Genomic DNA, 22,343 nt, shown 5'->3' with positions numbered 1-22,343 from the left:
CTGTCAATACATTCCTCTATCTCCAAGAACACATGGCAGTTGTTTTGTTTGCTTAAGCCAGTTTGCATCGGATTTCTTTCCCCTACAACCAAGATTACCCTGGGTAACAAGATGGTGATAGCAAATTGAACTGATAAACATTTGTGGCACAGTGATGTGTAAGCTCGGGGCTGGAAGCTGGAGGTAAGCATCGACCCCTCCACAGTCAAGGGTTACTAAGCTAGCAGAAGAAACCACCATGCCACATATGCATATGCACACATATGCACAGGACACACACAGGACAGTGCTGAAGGAGGGGGAGGACTTTGCATAGTGCTCTGGTGGGGAGCAGTATCTAAGAGGAAGGAAGCATGTGAGAAAGGGCCAGAGAGTGAGGAAATCAAGCCAGTTGTTAATTTTTCTTTCCAGGAAGATTGCCGAAAGCCACACAAGTATTTAGTGTTTGAATGTCAAACCTAGTCTGTTGGTAAGCAAGGAAGAGTGCCAGGGATGCTCGTCTGTCCCTGGGCAACACCGGGACACAGCAGACAGCTTGAATATAGCAAAAGGGGGCAAGAAACAGGGGATTGTCTGGGTGAGACAGACTTAGAGCAAACACTCCTACCACAAGCCTGCAGCAAATTGTCTCTGCTCCATTTAGGGGGGTGACCCCTGAAGGAGTCAAGTGGCTTACAGGAGCCATGCAGCTCAGAGAATCCTTAGGACTGATGCTCAGCAGTCTGTCTGCAGGTATTACCCTCTTTATGCTCTGGACATGGACAGACAAGAAGATATCCATGAATAGGGCTCAAGGGCACATCCAGGAGACACAGTCTCCTCTGCAGCACATGCTCCAGCCCTGCTTGTCTTCCCGAGAACGCCTCCAGCTCTTCGCTCAGCTTTCCTCAGCTTCACAGTCCAGGGTTTCAGTAGAATGATACCCACAGAATCAGATGTCCCAGTGATGGACAAAAGACAGAACATTGTGTTATGACCACTGTTATTGACTGTGTAGCCTTCAACAAATCAGCTAAGCACTTGTGTCCTCTTCTGTAAAGTGCAGAAGTGATCTTAGCTGCCTCACTGGGCTGAGATGAAAGAGGATGAGTGTAGTATTTATCATGGTGCAAAGTACCAGGAAGAGTATGAACTAGTTATTGCTGTGGTCAAGAAACAGGGAGAGAAGAGACCTTCCTAGTAACTACTTTTACAAAGCCGGAAGCTGGGAGTTCTGTGAGTTATGCTTTTTCTTTTTCACCTCATAGGTGGTTTGCAGTTAGTATTTCCCTAGTGTCCTTCTTCTTTCTCAGGGGAATAAAAAAGTCAGGATGAACTCATAATAAAGGTAAATAGCTTCGCGCTCCACATGGCTTCCCCGGGAATCAGTTTTCACTGGCAGAAGGACAGGTCTAGTAAATAGAACATAAGGTTTTAGGCTGAACATGAAGCACAGAGGTGACTCCAGGTCTCTGGAGAGTGAATGAGCCTGACACTATACTGGCTGCTGGTACTAGGGTTGTGCCCTTGGGATGGTCACATTCTGCTTTTCCCAGGACAGGGTCTTTATACCAAAGAACTGTGTTGTAGGAGGTAAAGGCGAAGATGAATATTGGACAAGGTGAAAAGTTCACAGCAATTGCCATGGCAATGACCTCAAGAGCTCAAGGAAAGTTTCCATGGAAACCAGCCTCCAGATGCAGCACTACCCATCCAGGTCTCTGTTTCAGTGCTGGAGTTTCCAAAGTGAGGGACATGAAGGAAAGACAAATGGGAGACTCAAGGAGCATTTCCTAACAGCCTGGAAAGCCACTTTGCTTCAGAATTCTTTCTTGGTGCTGCCTTTTCCTCCATTGTCAGGCATGCCCCGCATGGCCATCATGACTCCTCCTTCCCTGATATGAAGCTGCAGACTTACAATTCTCGAAAATGATCAGTGCTTTCTAGCCATCAACTGAGTACCAACCCAGAGCTCAGAATGACTTCCAAGCTGTTCGGAGACACAGCTGGCATATCCAGGACCCAGAGAGGAAGCCTCCATGACTCCTTTCTTAAACATTATGGAAACTTACTTTCCTGTTTCCTTTAAGACAAAGTCTCTAGCCCAGGCTGGTCTCAAACTCATCAAAGAAGAGCTTTTCTGCATCCATCTCTGGAATGCTAGAATCACAAATGTGTACCCCCATCCCTAGGATATGTAGTGCTGTGCACTGAACTCAGGGCCTCATGCTTGACAGAGACTCTACCAACTGAGTCACAGCCTCTGCCCCCTCATTTTCTTTTTGTTCTAAGAGTTATCATCTCCTGGTGCTGACTGAACCAACCCACACTCTTGTCTTGTCTTTTGTGACTCAAATTTTTCTCTGGCCAGTCCCACCCAAAGAAGTCAACCCAGTATTTTCTTGACCTCATCTTATCTATCTGTCCAGCTGCTCATCTCTCTCTCTCTATTTCAATGAGTGTTTTCCAAGATCCACATAGTCTGAAGGACTAGAAATCTCCATGAGCTCATCTGTGAATTATGTGACTTAGACTCTTGAATTTTATATTTTTGAACTGCTCTCTACTGTTGTCTCTTTACCCAGAAAGTGTGCAGGGTCTGGGAACCTTGGCTTCTCATGATTCCCTAGACTGAAAGCAACTCTGGCCATTCAGTGTCTGCTCAAGGCCGCTTCAATTTGTTGAAGCTTTTGCAGTAGGTGCCCAGGGGGATTTCCCTGAGTGTGTTGTATTTCACATATGACTTGGGACCACCTCTACCACACAAATGAGCTGAATCTGAGGCAGAGTGAACTACAGAGAAACAGAGGTTAGCTTCTAGGATGGAAATCCAGGACAGTTTGAAGGGAAGTCTCAACTGTTATGAATGGGACACAAAGAGGCCTTGGAAAAGTGTTCTGGAAAAGGAGTTAGAGACGGAAGATGGCAGAGGAGGCTCAAGGGAAAAAAGAGTGAGAGGGAAGCTGGGTGACTGGAAATGACAGGGCAGAAATCACAGAAAAGAGGAGCAACTCCACAGTGAGCTTGGATGCAGGCGAAGTAGTCCTGGTGGTGCTAAGGACTAAGAGGAACACAGATGACTCTTAGTAGATCAATATAAGCTTTGTTATCTGTCCCAAGAGAGCCAGTCCCAGAGCTATCTGTGTTGGACAATGGCCAACTGCATCGATAGACACAGAGCCAGGTAAAGTGAATTAGGACCAGGAACTTGAACCCCCATGTCTTAAGACAATAGGTGGCTTCCTATTCAGCAGCAACACTAGTCAGTTTGGGAGTCAATTTATGCACAGAGCCATCTAGCTATGAAATGACTTCCTGTCTGGTTCCCTCCTCTGTTCTTCATGATAACCCCCCTCCTCCTGGCCCAGTCACTTACTCCATAGACCAGTTCTCCCACCATGCCATTCCAGGCCTTTGTGTCAGGATCCCGGGCCCCGTATTTGCCATCACTGACAATCTCAAGTCGGTAGGAGTAGCCCACATGCTTGGCGATCTCCGCAGCCAGCTCCACGCAGTAGCCCTCATAGCGGTCATTGCCTTCAAACTGGTTGGCATTCTTTTTAAGCATCACATAAGGATCTTCCTGGTGGGGAAACAGGATAGAGGGTGTTGCCTGTGGGTGCATTTGTGAGTGGGGAGGACTTTGGCCTGGCAGAGGAGGGTGCTTCCAGTGTTGGTACACATTGGGAAGTCTCTCTTGACCCTAAAGAAGTTTTCTGAATTTCTGCTTCCTAGTCAGTCATAAACTTCTAGGGAAAAGAAAATAAATCCTGTTAACATAAAAATCGGTATCATAAAAATGTAATGCAATGTTTCAAATTATGCTCTTTTTATAATTTTTAAAAATTATTTTATTTGTATGGGTGTTTTGCTCACATGTATGTCGGTATGCTAGCTGTGTGTCTTGTGCCATAGGAGGTCAGAAGAGGATGTTAGATCCCCTGGAACCGGAGTATAAACAGTTGTGAGGCAGCACATGGGTCCTAGGAATTGAACCTAGGTCCTCTGCAATATATGCATATACATAGTTTTAATGACACCTTTCAACCGAATGTAACTTCTACAGAATGAGGCACATATAAAACCAGAACAACCTAGGGTCACCTTTGGGTTTTAGAGATGGAGAATGTAGCTCAGAAGATCATATGTAGCTCATCCAAGGATGCAGGATGAATCTCAGAGATGCTGAGAGAAAATTCATAACAGAGTATCTACAAGGCATGCCTTTCCCCAGTCTCTGGGGGTTTTGTTGTTGTTGTTGTTGTTATTGTCATTGTTGTTTTATGAGACAGTCTCACTATGTAGCAGAGGCTGGCCTGAAGCTCCACCTTCCTCCTCCACCTTCTGAGTGCTGAGCGGACAAGCTCGCACACATGGCTATGACTTGTTTCACAGTTGCCCTTCATGGCACTTCACACTAAAGCGGGTGGTACTTGGGTGGGTCCGGACTGAACCGCAGACAGAGCTGATGAAGGACTATACTCACGAGGATAGTAGTGACGATGTAGGTCCTATTCTGGACGCTTGAGTTGTCCCCTCCAGCCTGGGCGTCGGTGGCTGCGGGGACAAACTTATCATCTTCATTCCAGTAACCAATCTGTCAATGAGAAGAAGGCAAAACACAGTCTGAGGCAGAATCTCAGAGCTGGCTATGGTGGCACACAGTGACTGGAGTACCAGAGTTCAGGATGCTGTAAGTAGACACATCAATAGGTAAGATGCACCCCAGGTTCCCTCTTCATCCCTCATAGTGGTGGCTGAGCCCAGAGACCACCCTTCTGAAAGGACGGGTACTCTTTATCTAAAAGGTAGAGAACAGTGGGAGTGAGGCTTGTGGGATTTGATTCCCGAGAGCTGTTTTCACAGCCAATCCATGCCTTCCCTGAAGATTAACCCTTTATTTACCTGGACTTCTTCTAAACTGCAGTTTGAGCTACTTGATTGAATAAATGCTACCCTCGTCTTTAGAGTACCTGCATTTCACCATCCAGATTTAATTTCTGAAAACTAGTACTACCCACCACTAACTGCTGGCTTTCCTGAGTGCTGTGACACTGAGTCATGTTCAAGGGTAAACAAAACTAGTTTGTAAATATTGACAGGTTATTGATATGTTGTCTGAAGTCTTTCAGGAAAGCTATTGAATCCCAATTATGTTCAAGGTTCTCAGCTAAAACATTCAGTGATATGTAACAAGGTGGGGGGGGGGGATACAGAGATGCCAAAGAGGGAGCGTTGTTCATGGGAACATCATTTGAGAAGGCGTAAACCAAACAGACACATGGCCCAGAAAATGCTGAGTGTGTGAGTGAGCAGAGGACTTCAGAGAAGCACAAGGCTGGAGTTGGATGCTGCCTGAGGAAAGGGCTACAAGAGATGATGGATGGGCTCAGCTCAGATCTCTACGTTGAGGAGAATGTTGTGGAGGCAAAAGCGTGCCAGTGTATGCAAGTTCAGTGGGAAGAAGTAAGGGTTCACCTAAGAGAGAAATGAATGCATGGGTCTAAGTACCAAAGCATTTTGAAGAGCAGGCCAATGGGGGGGGGGTTGCCCTTAAGGCAACAGGGACTCATGGGAAGTTTGGGACAACAGAATGACCTAGCTAACACATGCACACACATATGTGCAGACATGAACGCATTTGTACAACACATGCACACATTTAGACCGCCTGAACCTCTCTCTCTTGTTTCACCCTCCCTCTTCCATTTTTGACTCTTTTCCCTCCTGCCTCTTTCTCTTTCTCATCTCTCTTCCTCTTTCTCCCTCTCTTTTGCTTTCATTCTCTATTCATCTTTGCCCTTTTTCTTTTTTTCCTTTCTCATCTCCATTCTTTCTCTCTCCTGGCATCTATATCTACCATTCTGCTAGCTGTAGATACTAAGAGAAAAGGATGGAGAGCAGTTGGTTCACAGGCAGGAGGTGGAAAGTAAGCAGCCTTCTCTATATCCAGAGCTCAGCATAGAAACTGAGTCACACTCCACAAGGTTAGTTCATGCTTTCCCTTCCTTGGATATCTATTGTGTGTGTGTGTGTGTGTGTGTGTGTGTGTGTGTGTGTGTGTGTGTGTGTGTGTGTGTTTGATATTCAGCCAATGGCATCCATACACATGTTTTTGCTTTGGCTCAGTGAGTTTTCTGCCATCTCATCTGCTTATTTCCTGAGGTGGTGCAGCTGGGCAATGCCTACTGTAGATCTGGGAAACTGCCCATGCATCCCTTCCCACAGCAGTTATTCTGACTGTGAGCTGGAATCAGTTGACTGGTAGTGAATGCTTTTCTAGTCTTTCTAAAGCTTTTTATGTTTTAATTACTTTCATCCTTGTTGAAATCCCATGACATTTGCCAGGTTTCACTCCTATATTAAGTGTGAGGACACTGTGATGTGGAGGGGTAACCTCCCCAGGGCCACAGGATAACCATGGTGCAAGAACTGGAAGGCTTTCTTTGTTGCAAAGATTACAGGTACATGCTGAAACTGTCTATTTTTTTCATGGGTGCTAGGGATCAAATTCATGCTTTCACGACAGGCACTCTGTTGATTGAGCTATCTCCTTAGCTCTAAATGAGCTTATTTTTCTTCTAGCTGTCTTGTGGGAAAAGAAGACACTATCTTGCCAGGTTTGGTAGAGACATCTGGATGCACAGGTTCACATTCACACCTCCTCTGAGCCAATAGATGCCTGTGAATATCTGGCTCCACAGCTGGATGCATAGGAAGCCATCAAAAGTGTCTGAAAAGACTTTGCACATGAGAGCTTATGTCCCTTCCTTTGGGCAGTGGGCTGGATTATCATATGGGACTTTGATTCTCTACTGAGGAGGTGCAGGGACTTTGATTCTTGTTGAAAGTAAACCAGAGTAAGGAGTTTTGGTAAAGATTGGGGCCCACTGTTCAGGAGAGGATTTAAAAAAATCCTGACAGGGAGAAGTCTTCTCCTGGGGCCACTTATTATTTTTGATCTCCTATTTTCCATCTGCCTCTAAAGAGTCTTTGAACGTCAGAAATGAGTCCAGATGATAGAGAGGATATTCTTAAGTGGATGAAGTTTAAAGAGCAGGTGATCACAGAACTGTGGATTCAATTGATCTTCCCTGCAGCCATCAGGTTGAATTTGTACATGGGTACCCCAGGATTGCCTTTGAAGCCACAGTTCCTGACTTCTCCAAAGGAGGGTTGTCATAACCAGTTGCCTATTGTGGCAGAGATGGCTAGCTGACCACCAAGCGATCTTGTTTGCCCTTTATCGGGTAGAGCTAGCAGAAAGTGGTTATCTTTCCCCCATCCTGTTTGTCATTCCATTGGGAAGAACTGAGGGATGTGCCACTTTTCCAGATGGATCTTTCCTGAGTTTCTAGCAACTTTACCAGTTTTCTTTCTTCTCCATCTGTTGCTAAATGCTGACAGCCAGGAAAGACACTAGCGGACAGTGATACCTGCTTCACCCCAACTGTTTAGCCTAAGCCCAAGGGCTGAACCTCATCAATGGCACAGCTTGCTGTAGTTTATGTTTCTTTGCTTCCAATGGGGCAGATCACATAAGCGAACAAACAAACAGAATGACAATGTGTCATCCACTAAACAAGAGATTGACTTCCCATGCAATAAAGGTTTTAGAGCATGGTCCCCACAGCACCTAGCCAAGATAGCACCCCTAAAAGGCTGAGGCTAATAATTTTATTGTGGCTTTATCTCAGAATATGGTGCAGAGATGCTTGGTAGATAGATAGCCAAAGAAACAATTGAGGAACAGGACAATGCCTACACAAAGGCAGAGCAATGATTTAGAGAAAGAGCAAGCATTGATGCCTAGGGCTCCATAGGCTGAGGTCAGAGGTGTACTGTATTTTCCTGGAGGTAAGAAACCACAGTGTAGAGTTCTAAGTAGTATGATTTGCTGTGCATTTGAAACAAACACCCCATCTCTGAGGGTGGAAATGTGGTCCTGGTAGCAAGATAGGATCATACACACTGAATGGGATCTATGGTAGGGAGGAAGCTGATGGCCAAAGCAAGGAAGGTGACATGCACCCTGGGCTGGCCAATGAAGATGGAGGAATAGCTGTATAAAGGTCAGATCTTAGAATAACATTGATTTGTATGTGAAAAGTTGGGTGCCAAAGACTTAAAATTTCCAGGAGGTATATGTTTTTTCCCATAATGAGAAGATAGTGGAGATATCAGATGAAATTCTTGTCACCGTGGTCTTTCCTGCCTAGTTATGTGCAAGGTCAGAACTGAGTAATCAACCCAGGCCAGGGAAGGGTACTAAAGTCAAGTCAAAAGGGGCAGATGTCAGATGCCATCAGTAAGTGCCAAAGTAACCTGCCACACAATCAGTGGGTGAAGGGGATTGAGTCTTATTGTTGGTCCCCTGATGAAAGAATCTGTAATACAATGCCATGTAATGCTCCTGTGGGTGGCCACCATGAGACAAATATCTATCACAATGTGACGAGATATTTGATTCAGAGAAGGATCCCTAAGCCCACCCCGAAGTCATACATATAGATGAGACTTCTTAAGACTGAACATCAGTAGAGCCTGGGCCAAATCTGTTCTCTGAAACTTTAAACTTAATGGATGAAGCTTAGCACCTCAGTGGGATGTTAAACTGTACCAGGATGCCTAGGAATCTCGCTGGTCCTGAGTCAGCTGGGTAAAGGTGGGATTAGAGTTTCCCAGAAGCCCTGAACCAGGAAGAGAAAGCTCTTGTTACATAGGGCAGGTAAGGCCTTATGACACATCAGAAACCATCACAAGGTCACACTTGAAAAGCGTAGGTATTAATTTGCTTGGCATCTGATCAGGTAAAAGTCCTGGAGGCAGGGATTCAGAGGAATTGATTTTCTGAAAGGCAGATTCCCGTAGACAAAGAATGTTTAAGACCACATTCTAAGAAAGGATTTAGTCACTAGAAAATAAGTTTGCAAACAGCTTGCTGATTAAAAAAACCAGGCACAGACATTTGCTTGTGGGTTTGAAGGCAGCTCCATTAGTGCTGTATGAGCCTATGCAGTGCATGCGGAGCTGGCATGAAGTTTCTGTAGTAGATAGAGAGAGGTTTAAAGCATGAGCAAGTAGACGTGGACCGAATGTCCCTTACATAGGTCGCTTTCCTCAACCTTGTACTTTGGAAGGGTAAGGATAGTCTCGTTCAGTCCTTTGAAGTAACTTTCTTCTTTCCTTCCCCCCCTCCATCTTTCCCCTCAATTCCTCCCCTCCCCTTGCATCCCTCCATGCCCCCTCCCTCCCTCCCTCTCTCATCCATCCCTTCTTTTTAAGTCAGGGTCTCATTACGTAGCACAGGCTATCCTTGAGCTAACAATGATCCTCTTGGCTCAGCCTCCCAAGCCCTGGGATTACAGGCTTACATCAGAGATGAGGTAACTGAGGATCAGGAAGGCCTCATGACTTGTTCAAGGTCACATGGTTGGCACAGAGTAAGGCAGATACTTAACTACTGGTCTGCCTTAAAGACCTCAGTATGAAAACCAATAGTCTGGGGAGAAACTCATTTCTGGTACTGGCTTGTCTCCTTGAAATCTGCAGTTTTTGAGTAGGTCTCCAAGCAGTGCTGTGGTAATGTTTGTCTGCTCATCCCTACAGTGAGCCGCTTGCTCTGGCAAGTTCTTGCTAAAGCTGAGGTCTAGAGAAGACAGAGCCTGCTATGGACTGTGTCATGGGAATGATCAGAGTCACAGCCTGAGTCACGTCAAAGGTCCTGTAACCATTGACGAGGTCACCCCAAAGGCAGTTTATGGAACGGGGAAGTCTAACTGCACTTCTATAGCAAGCCATAGTCTAGTCTGGAAATGCACGGTGTGACTGGAAGAGAGACTGGCAAAAAAAAAACGCTACCACATGGGGTCCTTTCAGGGTCATCCAAGTGCTAGAGCTGAGAGGCAGTAGAGGTTACTCAGCCAGATCCCTCTCAATTAAAGATGCAGACCTAGATAGGCTAACAACTGACACATAGCTTGATAAGTAAGCATGTGTCTGATTCGCACATCTACTTTAGCCCTGCCCTCAACGCACTGCTAGGGATAGACAGGATTATGGCTTTAATTGGAAGTGTCCCATTGCCTAGGGGGGGAGGATGACCCTCATCAGCAGCCTCCCTAATCTCTTTGTATGGAGCCCCTGTTGATCTCAAACTTCTTCTGAGCCCCCTGCCTTATATTCCCTAGTTCCGGGATTCACAGGCCTGTGCCTCCAGACCAGGCACAGTCTCCATATTTTGATGGTGCAAAGGCATAGTTTTGATGCATTGTACAGGTGTCAAAGTTTTCCCACTGGCAAGTGGTAGCAGTTCTCACTGTGGGAATTGTGAGGTCAGTTCAGGTTCATGGTTGCTTATTGTCTAAGAGCAGTCACCTTGACTGTTCCAGACCTTTACAAACCACCTACAGCATCTGTGTTTCACTGTAAGGCAAGAGCCATAGCCCAGTTCTCCCAAGGGTCACTATGGTTGGGGGAGGAGGTCATGAGTGTGTTGTCCCTTCCAGGAGCAGCAGGATTCTCCTGGTGTGCCCTTGTCCCCCAGCACTGTCCTCATTGTGTCAATTTGATCCTTTCAGGCTTGACAGCAGCTGCGCATAAACAGGATCAAGGGAGTCAGGGGCTCCTAACAAGGCATCTCTTTAGTTATTGTTCACTGAGACCTTGGGAAGCCTAGTGGGCATCTCTGTCTCAGTTTACCCATGGAGAAACGAAGACAGACTATATATACACATGCCCTGACCGAGCTGAGGGAGTCACATCAGATTGCCCAGATGACAGTGTGTGCATATAAAATGATACTGGGCACACACTAAGCTAATCTAGGTATAATGTACATGTTTCCATTTTAGAAATGTGGAAGTTGAGGACAGGTGGATAGTTATATGTTTGAGGCAAAGTAAGTACTTTCTCTAGCAGCAGATATTAGAAGGACCAAGCCAACAAAGCCAGATTCTTGTGGTGAGCGGAATAATACTCTGCATACATTGAGTTTGACCATGTTCTGTTACATAGCAAAAGGACCCACAGCTGAGATGGGGAGAGGTGCCTGGACCATTTGGGTGGGGCCCATCTAGCTAATAAACTCATTAAGGTTGAGCCTTCTCCAGCTGTGCCAGTGGAACAGAGAGATGTGATGGTTTTGAACTGATGGATTCAATGTGCTACAGGCACTGGACAGCCTCTAGAAAAACGTTGGAAAATGAGAAGAAGACTCCAGGAATTTGGACCTGCCAGCACCTTGACTACTTAATCCACCCATGTGTGGAATCATGAGGTGAAATAATTTTGTGGTTTGAAGTCATGGTTTGTAGCACTGTATTATCTGTATTATGACGACAATAGAAAAGTCTCACAGTCTGATGAGCTGAGCCTGACTAGGAAGCAGAGATGGGTTTTACAGTGGGGTAGGGCGTCTGGGCTTTCGAGAGCCCAGGATGCTATATCTTCAGAGCTAGAATGTTCTGTAATGGCAGCAACACGCTGTGTTTGCATTGTGAGACCCAACACCCAGGAGCCACATGTGGCCGAGCAGCACTTGATAATTTTCAGATTTTAATCATGAAAAATTAAATTTCAATGACCCATGTGGCCAGGATGAGGATATGTCAAACAGCCTCAGGGCTAAAGAGGGTGCTGTGTCTGAGGTGCCCACTTTCCAGGTTCCAGGGCCAGCATTTAGAACTTCCAAACACCTGAGATGCTTGAATCATTCAGAGACTCCACACAGTCAGCAGCACCACTGTGAGTTCTTTCTAAAGGCTTGGAAGACTTGTCCACATCCCAGATGAGTCAATGGAGAACTCAAGCTCCGGTTCCAGGATCACTAAGACCCACCATCTGCCACCGGTTTCAAAACCTTCAACAATGCCTCCTTTCTGGCTTACCACAAGGAAGCAGACATGATGATGTCTGAGGGCAGGGGACATAGAGGCTGCCAAGAGACAGAACGACAGCAGCCAGGAATGCTGTCTCCAAGGAATACCCTCTGCTCTAAGTGCTGCAGGCTGAGGAGGTATCGACCAAGCAAAAGACAGCAGCCTATCCTCCCAAGGTATGTAAAGAGTTCAGGGCAGAGAGGGGTGTGTGTATTCACAGAGCCGAAAGAAGCAAGATCGTCTGGTGTGGCAGGAAGGAAGTGTCGAAGGTCAAAGTCAAAGCTTCACAGTGAGCAAATCACACTGGGTCTTAGAGTTAAGTAAGACCAAAGGATCTACATTTCATCTGAAAATGGTCCTATATGAGTATTAATATTACATAAACATGCATGTGTATTTTTTTACTCTGACTTCTGTTGAGAAGAGGGCATGATTGTGAATAAGTATGGGCAGTCAGAAGGCAGTTAACCTCATCCATAGGTACTCTAAGATTCTCCAGAACCCCAATGGATATAATTAGTAATGTTTATATATCTATTATCTATATTTTCAGGCCCTTTCATAAAGTTAATACCAAATCTCATTCTATATCCTTGTCTAGTCTCAGGCTTACAATAATCCTCCAGCCCCAGCCACTCAAATGTTTGGGTCACAGGCCAAGGGAGTATGCTGGGGTCTCCCTCTGTGTGCTCAGAGTGGTTTCCTATGTCATGGCTCTCAAACACTGTCAGAAGAAAACATCTGGGAGTTACAGCCCCATTTTATAGAGAGGGGATCAATTCTCTGAGAAGAGACCCGACTTTCTCCACATCTCAGATGACAAATGGCAGAGCGGAGACTAGAAGGATCTAGAATTGACAATTCCTCAGTCTCTTAAAAGGTGTAGGCAAGGCCTGCAGGTGCCGAGGACCCTCACCAGTGGCCCGAGGCTCCATTCTGTCCCATCAGCTCAGGTGGCCCTTACCTTTCGGATTCCATCATGCTTCATCTCAATCACGTGCAGGGTGTAATTGGTCCGGCGCCCTTTCTCGTTAAACTGCACATTTCCTGTCAAACCTTCGAAGCGCACCTGAAAACAGAGCCAAATGCTGAACAGTGAAGCTGCAAACTCAAGTTGCATTTCATGTTCGTCCCTGTGGGTTTTGTTGTTGTTGTTATTGGTGTGTGTGTGTGTGTGTGTGTGTGTGTGTGTGTGTGTGTGTGTTGGTTTTCAGAGGTGGTGTCTTAAATAGCTCAATCTGGCTTTGAATTCAATATAAACCTGACAAAGAAAATCTTGAACTCCTAAACCCACCTATCCACCACCCCAGTTTCCCACCTCTACTTTCTAAGTGATGGGATAACAGTCACATGCCACTGAGGCAAGCAAGCATTCAGAGTAGCTTCCTAGCCTGGAAGTCTACCTGATTAGACTGTGGCTATATCTTATACTTTCTGAACAATGCACCTAGAAAACTGTTGGCAAACTAGGACTCCATCTTCACCAAGCTTCAGGTTCTCCTGGTTTACGTCTTGGAAACAAGTTACCCCCAATAACTCCTTCACAAAGTCCCATTCCTAATCAGACAAACATCCTGATGATGAGGGAGATGGCCAATCTTGTCTAGATTGTTCTGGGATATGTGTGCAGAGCATCAAACTGTGATCTCAGGTGAGCTTTCAGGTGAACTCTTCTGTTTCCCATCTTATGACCATGCATAACTGGATATATAAATATATAATTGAGATTGGATGCATTAGTATGGACATGCACAGTGAACTAAGATTAATCTTAGTCTGTCTGTCAAAGTAAACCATGAAAATTATACTCCTAGTAACCTACCCCTGAACATTTGAACCCCATAAAAGGAAGACCAAGAGCACCCTCACTCACGTGGCACAGTTCTGACAGTGGACTTCTTTCTGACTTGTACTAACACGTTTCTTTGAGTAACACATTCTTACTACTTTATAGCCTCTGTGACCCTTTGTTTTCTTTTTGAGTAACACACCAACAGCCTGGAAACACCCAGCGCAGACACTGGACCACCATGCCAAATGGGTCTTTCTTTTTGAGCAAAACTTTAGACCCCAAGAACATGTTGAAGTTTGGAGTGCCCCACCCCCTGTCATGACCAGCTTCAGTGCACAGAGCACATCCTCACCCAAGTGGATCCATTCTCTCTTACTGCTTCAGGCAGGCATTATCAGTAAGTTAGAGGACATGCTAATGGGACATCTTTCCATCATCCTTAGCCAAACACTCCCACCACACCCTGCCTGCTCAGATGAGCAACTGAAGAAGAAGAAGCAGAGGGACAGTGGTGCCACCACTGATAAATCCGGAGGAGTGCAGACTGGCAACCAGCCTTAGGATGGATGCCTTGAATCTGATTGAAGAAGGTTCTTGAATTCTTTTGTAAGTCCAGATAATAAAATACCTAAAATCTGAGGAGCTGGATCTGACTCTAGCTTCCCCATGAACAGCCAGATGACCCCGAGTGATTACCCCTTCCAGTCTCCAGGTTACAAAGTTCCTGCCCTGTCTGCCTTAAGTGATACACAAGTGCAGCAGAAACAGAACACACACACGCAGAGACCTCACATTCAGTCAGAGCATGCAGGACCTTACACACATTTCAGATGGCTAAAACATCATGTCTATCAGAGCCAAAAATCTATGGCATGGGAATTGTCTCTCTTTGAATGAGCCAGACTGAACTCACATGGATTTGTACCTTCAAGTTCAAATTTTGGATTAAAAGTCCAGTAGACAATTTAGGAACCCAAGTCTGCTGCTCTGGAGAGACCAAGTAACCCTCTAGTTGAAGATGAGTCCAGGAAATGACATCACAGACTTGATGTCGACCCTGCCTATGACTGGTGAGGTGAATCTGTAGCTGTTACAGAGGTTCTGACTATGGTCCAGTGCTGCCTGTCTTCTTTCCCTCTAATAGCTTGAAGAAAAGTTATGCAGGGTTTTGTTTTTCAGATAGAAGTCAGGGAGAATAGCCCCTCTTCCCCCCCCCCCTCTCTCTCTGTGTGTGTGTATGTGTGTGTATGTGTCCCTGTTCTGAAGCCGACCCTTTCATCCCTTTCTGGTTTGAAGTCTCAGTAGGGAGGCCATGACAGGCCAAAAACACTGAGGACTTATACAAGCTTGTTGCTCTTTCATCTGTAAGCTGGCGATGTCACCACTCCTAGAAAAGTCTGGACCATCCATCCTTTGCAGAAAGAAAACAAAACATGGATCCTGCTATGAAGACTACTAGAAAGGAGTCAGTGACGTCACCTTCTCGCTTTGGTCATTGTGGTGGTTAAATGGGAAATGTCCTCCATAGCTTGGATACTTGGTCTCAGGTTGGTGGCCCTTTTTGTAGATGTTTAGGTAGTGCTACAACCTTGCTAGAGGAAGTATGTCACCAGGAGTGTATGTTGCCATGCCTCCCTACCATGATGATCTCATCCCTCTGGACCAGTTAAGTCCAAATAAGCTCCGTCTTTCTATGAGCTGCTTTGTTTTATCCCAGCAATAGAAAGGTAACGAAAATTGCCATCCGGTCCATGCTCAGCTCTCCCAGTGCTTCAGGTTCAAGCTGGGTAGCTTGGGTGGCAGGGTTCCAGTTTAAGTAACTTAATTAAACAGCAGTGAGGCAAAAGTTTGGATTACTGGATGGTAGACTAACTGAACCAAACACACACACAAAAAATCATCACCAACAATACGAATGTGTAACCGCTCTTTTTTGCTGGTCTCAAATATCCATCTGTTTGGTTAGAAGACATTGCTCGTTCTCATGTGACTCAGTTTCCTCTTGTGTTAGATGGATCTGTTTGAGTTAATTATGTCTTAAGTTTATTTTGAGGGTAAGTAAGATATTTTATGATAAAAATTGTCTTTGCAAGTGCTCAACACACTAGCTATTATTGTTACTAAGGATGACCCCAATATTCCCATCACTTCCCACACACTGTGCATTTATGAAGCTTTTTCTGAATTCACAGGAATCCCAGGAGGCATGATGCTTAGACTTTATGGCTTCCCTTCACAGGGGAGGCCAGAACTCTAGTGGTAGGTGGCAAGAATAAGCAGCAGAGGCAAATCTGAAATTCAGAGTTTCTGGTGTCTGCTGCTGTCTCTACCTCAGATATCGAGTGGCCCCTCTATAAGATTGCCACACTCAGCTGTAGTGGGCCACACAGACATGCACAATGTGGTATGTGATGCCAGTCTGCTGCTGCCACCAACCTCTTGGGCATTTCCAGACACATTTTTCTTTTTTTCTTTTTGTTGGCACCCAAGGACAGCTACAGGCTCCTCATTGAACCTCGGTCTAGGCTTCCTTCTCAAATAACTGAAATATCTAGAATGTTGTATTGGCTACATGTGGACACTATTCAGATGAGAAAGATGACGAAGATACCATATGCATACTGTGTTGAATGGGCCAACAGGAATGGAGACTAGACCAGAGCCTAGCATAATCATCAGAGAGGCTTTACCCAGCAACTTATAGGAACAGATGCAGAGACCCACACAGCCAAACATTAGGCAAAGCTTAGGGAATTCTTTGGAAGAGACAGAGAAGGTTTGTAGGAGCCAGAGGGGTCAAGGACACCCCAAGAAAACCCACAGAATCAACTAAGTGGGCTCCTAGTGGCTCACAAAGACGGAGCCCATAATCAGAGAGCCTGAATAAGTCTCTTTATATATATATATATATATATATATATATATATATATATATATATATATATATATATATATATATATATATGTTGTGAAGCTTAGTGTTCTTGCGATACTCCTAACAGTGGGCACAGGCACTGTCTCTGACTCTTTTGCCTGCTTTGGGACCCATTTCCTCCTGCTAGTAGCCTCATTCAGCCTTAATATGAAGGGACGTGCCTAGTCTTATTTCAATTTGGTATGGCATGTTTGGTTCATATTCCGGGGAGGTTGGCCTTTTTCGGAAGAGAAATGGGGGAGTCATGGATTTGAGGGAGAGAGGAGGTAGGGGAAGGTACTGGGAGAAGTAGAGGGAGGGAAAATTGCAGTGGGTATGCAACACACACACACACACACACACACACACACACACACACAGGAGAAGGAAAATAAAGAAAGAGTTCTGAATCCCTTGAGCAGACAAACTAGTTCTAGGAAAAACAAATATTTCTTCAATGATATCCAGCTAGTGCTTGGTGGGGCTAGGATATGAACCCAGCCCTTCAACATTCCCTTGGAGGACTAGTGTGCCATCCCCTCACGTGCCTGTGTGCTCACTCTAGTTTTCTGTAGGTGTCATGTGTGCATCTGGAATAGAACCCAGGGCCTCAGGCAGGCCAGGCCATACAAGCGCTTCATTTCTGTATCTCTCAAGTATTCCAGGTTACACAAACCCAGCTGTATTCTGGCAGAAAGCTTTGCAGTTGTCCACACTCTGGCTGTGCTCTCTGATCTGCCCTCAACAAGACCAAGAACTCACTCTGCGGCTCAGTCCTCAGTGCGCGTCACCCTATTATTGCTCATGAGTTCTTCATGCCTTTGAGCCTCAAAGTTGAGCCCTGAAAAGCAGGGACTCCTCTTGCCCCCTCCATCCCAGATGCCATCCATCCTTCACTTCATTATACTTGACAATGACCAGATGAGAAGTAAGAGGGAGTCAGCTTTCTGAGTTTGATAGCTTGGTTTGGCTTCTAGGAACATCTACACCTCCATAAATCCTGGTCATACAGAAATATGAATAGTAAAACATGTATCTTTTCTGGGATAAAAAGCCCAGAGATTTTTTTCTTTCCTCATACCCTGATCTCCCACACTTTAAGAGCTTGACTTAAGTGGGGTTTTTTTTTTTTTTTTTTTCAGTTAGAAGCTGGCACTACGGGCTTTTTGGTTGTCTGCTCATTAACACCCTTAACAGCTCTCCTGGTGGCAGGCAGGGGCAGCTTCACTTTGATGGGGGAATTTCAGTGGTGAAGGATATGGGTGCATAGAGACTGCCCAAAGCTCTGTGCTACAACTGGGTTAGGCCACTACTTTGGGTCACCTTGGTTGGGCTTCAGAACTCTGTATGTGTCACCAGACACATATTGGACTCTAGGTGGCAACCTCTGAGCCAAAGTGGGGTGGGGCCTTTGTACTGTTCAACCCAAAGGCTGCAGACACAGGAGCTCTGAAGCAGATCTCTGGGTTCCAAAGACTGGATGCCACTAAAATTTACCTAGGCTCAAGTGGCAGTTGTCCTTTGGTGGTATGGCTATCTAAAGAAGTGGGTCTAGAGGCAAAATGGCTAGACAGTCGTCTTGGTGGGGTGACTTTAAGGGTCAACACTGTATAGAGGAATCTACTGGAGCACAAGACAGCCCTGATACATGGAAGGAGGGGCTCAGGGCAAGGGTTTGACTCTGCCTATGTGGTTAAACCATTTTGTGACCATAAAATCACCACAGATCACTCTGCATCTACCGTCTCATCTATAAAGTGAGGGGAAATCCCCAAGGTTTCTTCTGGCAATAAACTCTTGATCCTAGGTGATTTCCACAGATTTGAAAAGGAGTCTGTTTTGGACAGATGGTCTTAGGAAAAGAACGTTTTGGTTTACTTGTTTGTTCATCAAAGAGACGTAAGGAGTCTCTTGTGGGCTGGGTTTGACTTTTCTCATGGTCCCCAGTGTTTGGTCCCTGTCTCCCTCTGGAGTGCACAGTCAGCTCTTGGGAACTACCCATGGAAGACAGGCACACATGTATTTCAGCTCCAAAACAGTAAGCTATCAGCCTTTACCATGGCAACCAACTCTCTCCAATCCTGCTGGGGCAGAAGCAGAGGGGGAGTGGAAAGATGTGAGTGAGACCTTATGGGAAATGAATGCACTCTTAGAACATTTTTTTCCCTCCTGGCATTTCTTATATAGCTCATGTTTAGTAAAAAGTAGCAATCCTCCTGCCTCTGCCTTCCTAATACTGGGATTTAGGGTTCAAATGGCCAGCTGAGACTTGGGTACCATCCACTTGGCCTCCTCCTTTTCATGAAAAAGGAGAACCAGAGGGCTCAATGGCTATTCTGAGGTCGCTCCGAGAGATGCGGGGGCCATCTTTCTTGCTTCCTCATTCAGAGCACTGCCTGTCATTCCACATTGCCTCCTAGGATTCATCCCTGTCATGGTGGTGTCAGAATACCCTTTCAGGGATGTCATTAAGATGGAAGAAGCAGAGGAACTGGAAGGTTGTGGGACCAAGGGCGAGTCCCTGGGCCTGTCTGTGGCCAGCCTCACTCTGCAGACAGATCTGTCTCGACTGCTGTCAGGAAAAACATTTTAAATAAGCTGGGAACAGCCACTTCCTTTTTGGTAATCTTTCTGGAACCTGCCTGGTGTCTGTTGTAACTGCCTGGTGACTTGGTGGCTGTCCTGCACAGAGATGGGAGAACAGAGGTCTGCACAGTGCACAGTGGGTGGTGGTGGTGTGCAGAGACACTGCTGAGGTCCTGGTGATGCCTGCAGTGGTAGGAAGGCCTACTGTCTCACTTCCTCCTGGAGGACATGACTGCATGTTCTCCATCTCACAGGGCTTTTCTTCAGGGATGAAGGGTAGCTGTGGAGGCACTTTCCTAGTCTTTGTCCAGATTGTGAATATTGCCTAAGCTATATGAATGTGGGTGCACATTTTGTGTTCATGCATTTTGTTTAGAAGTCTTTCTTCTTCCCTGGGAGCCCAATTCCTTCTGCTGAATGCATGATTAATGATGGAGCTGGCCTCACCCAGGGGATACTATTGGCTGAGGAAGGTGGGTTGGGTTCTAAAGGCTAATTGCTCCAAACTACCTTGCTGTTGTGGGTTTCCCTCTGTGCCTATGCTTTGTCATTTCTTTCAACTTCAGTGCAGCCTTCCTGCCATCTCTTTGCCTTCCCACTAGAGGCGATGCTGTACCTGATCGAACTGAGAATCACAACACAGACACGTGGTACTTCTAGAAAGTTCTAGACACTTCTAGGACCTCTAAGAGTATTCAAGCAGTAAGCAAGTCTCCAGAATCTTCTAAAGCAAGAACATCAAAATACACCCATTATACCACTGTCTGATTCTGCTGTGCAGCGGACATGTTAGTAATGTAATGTTTATACTCTCCGATGTGGAGTCTGGATTCTGCGTAGCCAATCAATCAGGCTAGGCACAGTTTTCTATTCCTGTTCTCTCACAGTTCAAATGCAAACACAATTGATGACTGTGGTGCTGAGATTGGAGGAAAATCACATCAGAAGGATGAGCAACAGAGCCATGAAATGTGTCAGTGAATGAAGGAGACATGTCTAGGGTTGTGCTGTGCACAGCTAAGTATCAACCTGAGCATTTCTTTCCTCTTCTAGTTTGCTTGTGTGTGTGTGTGTGTGTGTGTGTGTGTGTGTGTGTGTGTGTGCGTGTGTACAGATCTGTGAGCTGGCACATATGCATATGAGTACATTTATGTGTGGAAGCCAGAGGCTGACCTCTTCCTATGTTACTCTCGGCCTTAGATATTGGTGCAAGGCCTCTCTCACTTGAACCCAGAACTTAGCAGTTCAGCTAGTCTTACTAGCCAGACCCATGTGGAGATTTCATCTCTGCTTCTTGCCTGCTGGAATTATAGGCTGGAAATCACATCTGGGCTCATGTGGGTGCTGGGGATCCAAACTCTGGTTCTCACACTCTTGTGATATGCATCTTACCTTATTTTCCTGGTCTCATCCCTGCAAATACGCATGTCAAACCTCCTTTCTGAGCATGGGCATCAATGGCTTTCTTTTTTCAGTATAATCTCTAAGCTTAGAATACAGTCTTGGTACTACAAGGAATGGCATCACATTTTTATGGTCTCTTGTCTGTTTTTGTCCCATGTTTGACTTGAATTCCATACATTTGGTGCAAACAATATAGTGGTCACTCACTCCAAACTCCAAGCACATGTTTAATTTAAGAGCGATACATATTGCTTGAACTGGATGCTGATGACTATATTTGGCTCCCAAAAGTGAGGTAGGAAGGCACCACCAGCCTTACCTGCTGCAGAGCTCTCTGGATGTCGATCCCTTGGCCCCAGGGCACAGCTGGGTTAGCCAGACAGTCCCCAGCGTTCCCCCGGCGGGAGATGTCAATCCTCTGCCTTCTCAGGCTCTGGAAGGCCTCGGCCATCACCTTCACACCATCATAGGTAAGAGCAGATGTGTACTGGGGGAGAAAGACAAATAGACAGATGTCAGAGCCGACAGAGAGGTGGGTGGGAGGCTGTCTACTGGAGAATGAGCTTCCTGCTGAGTGAGGTATGTGGCAGGCCAGAGGCTAGGAGCTTTTGCAGATAGGTGGTCCATCTCTCTCACAGACCTGCTCACTAGTCCAGCAAATCAGCTCTCCAGAGCTGTGAGTTTAGTATAGCCAGCTGTAACCTTTAAAGACACGCCAGCATTTTAAAGTTTGCTGTGATTTGAAAACATGTCGGCTTAATTGGGAAGAAAGACATAGATCAAACACGACATATTCTCAGGCCATATACATGGAAAATCAGTTGGCTTCCTCTGCAAGAGAGTCAACAACTGGGAGCCATGGAGAACTGCTTGCTCTCCTACGTCTTCTAACAGTAAAGGGAACAGTATTCCAGGATGAGCAAGCTTTTAATTATCTCTGTGTGCAGCTTTACCTCATGGTAAGGCACACACTATATAAACATTCCCTCTTGTGGATTAATGATAATGCTTAAGGGTTTTCTCACTTGATCAAAGAGCCGGTAAGACATGAATGAGACAGAACTGGTCTTATTACCTAGTATGTTATCTTAAGGTCATACGACACAGCTATAGAGTGAGTTTATTTTTTCCAGTTCTTACTTGATTTCCTGGCTTGTTATTTGTATTCGTGTGTGTGTGTGTGTGTGTGTGTGTGTGTGTGTGTGTGTGTGTGTGTAGGCTGGAGGTCTTCTTCAATTGATTTTTACCTTATTTTTGAGACAGAGTCTTTGAATGAACCTTGAGCTCACAAACCGGCTAGAGTGTGTGGCCGGTAAACCCTAGGGATCCTCCTGTCTCTGATTGCACAGGGCTTGGATTACAGGCACATGCTGCCATGCCTAAGCTTCTCTGTAGGGACCAGGGATCCAAATACATATCCTTATGCTTACGCAACAAGCATTTTAATGAATGAGTTGCATACACAGTCCCTTCTAATTTATATTTTTGAGACAGGCTAGCTTAAAACATTTTGTGTAGCCCAAGATGACATCAAACTCCTATTTCTTCTGCATCCACATTTTAAGTGCTGCCACCACAAACAAACACTTTGTTTTTGCTTTTAAAGCTTGTTTTGATTTTCCCAGAAAAATATATTAAACTTGGAAATTGCGTGGGTAGTCATAATAATAATAGTAATAACTAATTTGTTATCCCCTATCAGAGTCAATATTTGTTTTTAAAGCATTTTTTGTTTAATCAGATAGTGCAGCTAGTCTTGAGGAAAGCTAGTCTTGGTCACTGGTTGGAC

At 45.5% G+C, this 22,343-nt stretch overlaps 1 protein-coding gene across 5 annotated transcripts in view; it reads right to left on the bottom strand.

Annotated features, from left to right (window-relative positions):
* GRIA1 (glutamate ionotropic receptor AMPA type subunit 1) overlaps positions 1–22,343 on the bottom strand; it is a gene marked incomplete at both ends in the record, with an annotated part of 304,357 nt that overhangs the window by 82,995 nt on the left and 199,019 nt on the right. For 4 of the 5 annotated variants that reach the window (XM_080924568.1, XM_080924567.1, XM_080924570.1 and 1 more), the window contains 4 exons: positions 3,356–3,562; positions 4,466–4,576; positions 12,823–12,927; positions 20,874–21,041. In XM_080924568.1, coding sequence (XP_080780694.1) covers positions 3,356–3,562; positions 4,466–4,576; positions 12,823–12,927; positions 20,874–21,041 — 591 coding nt within the window. The remainder of the gene's footprint in view (positions 1–3,355; positions 3,563–4,465; positions 4,577–12,822; positions 12,928–20,873; positions 21,042–22,343) is intronic. The other variant, XM_080924569.1, reaches the window with a different exon arrangement.

The sequence above is a fragment of the Micromys minutus genome, assembly GCF_963924665.1.
Source record: "Micromys minutus genome assembly, chromosome: 10".
NCBI classification, from domain to species: Eukaryota; Metazoa; Chordata; class Mammalia; order Rodentia; family Muridae; genus Micromys; species Micromys minutus.
The sequence above is the reverse complement of the archived record's forward strand: the minus strand, read 5'-3'. Positions and strand labels throughout refer to the sequence as shown.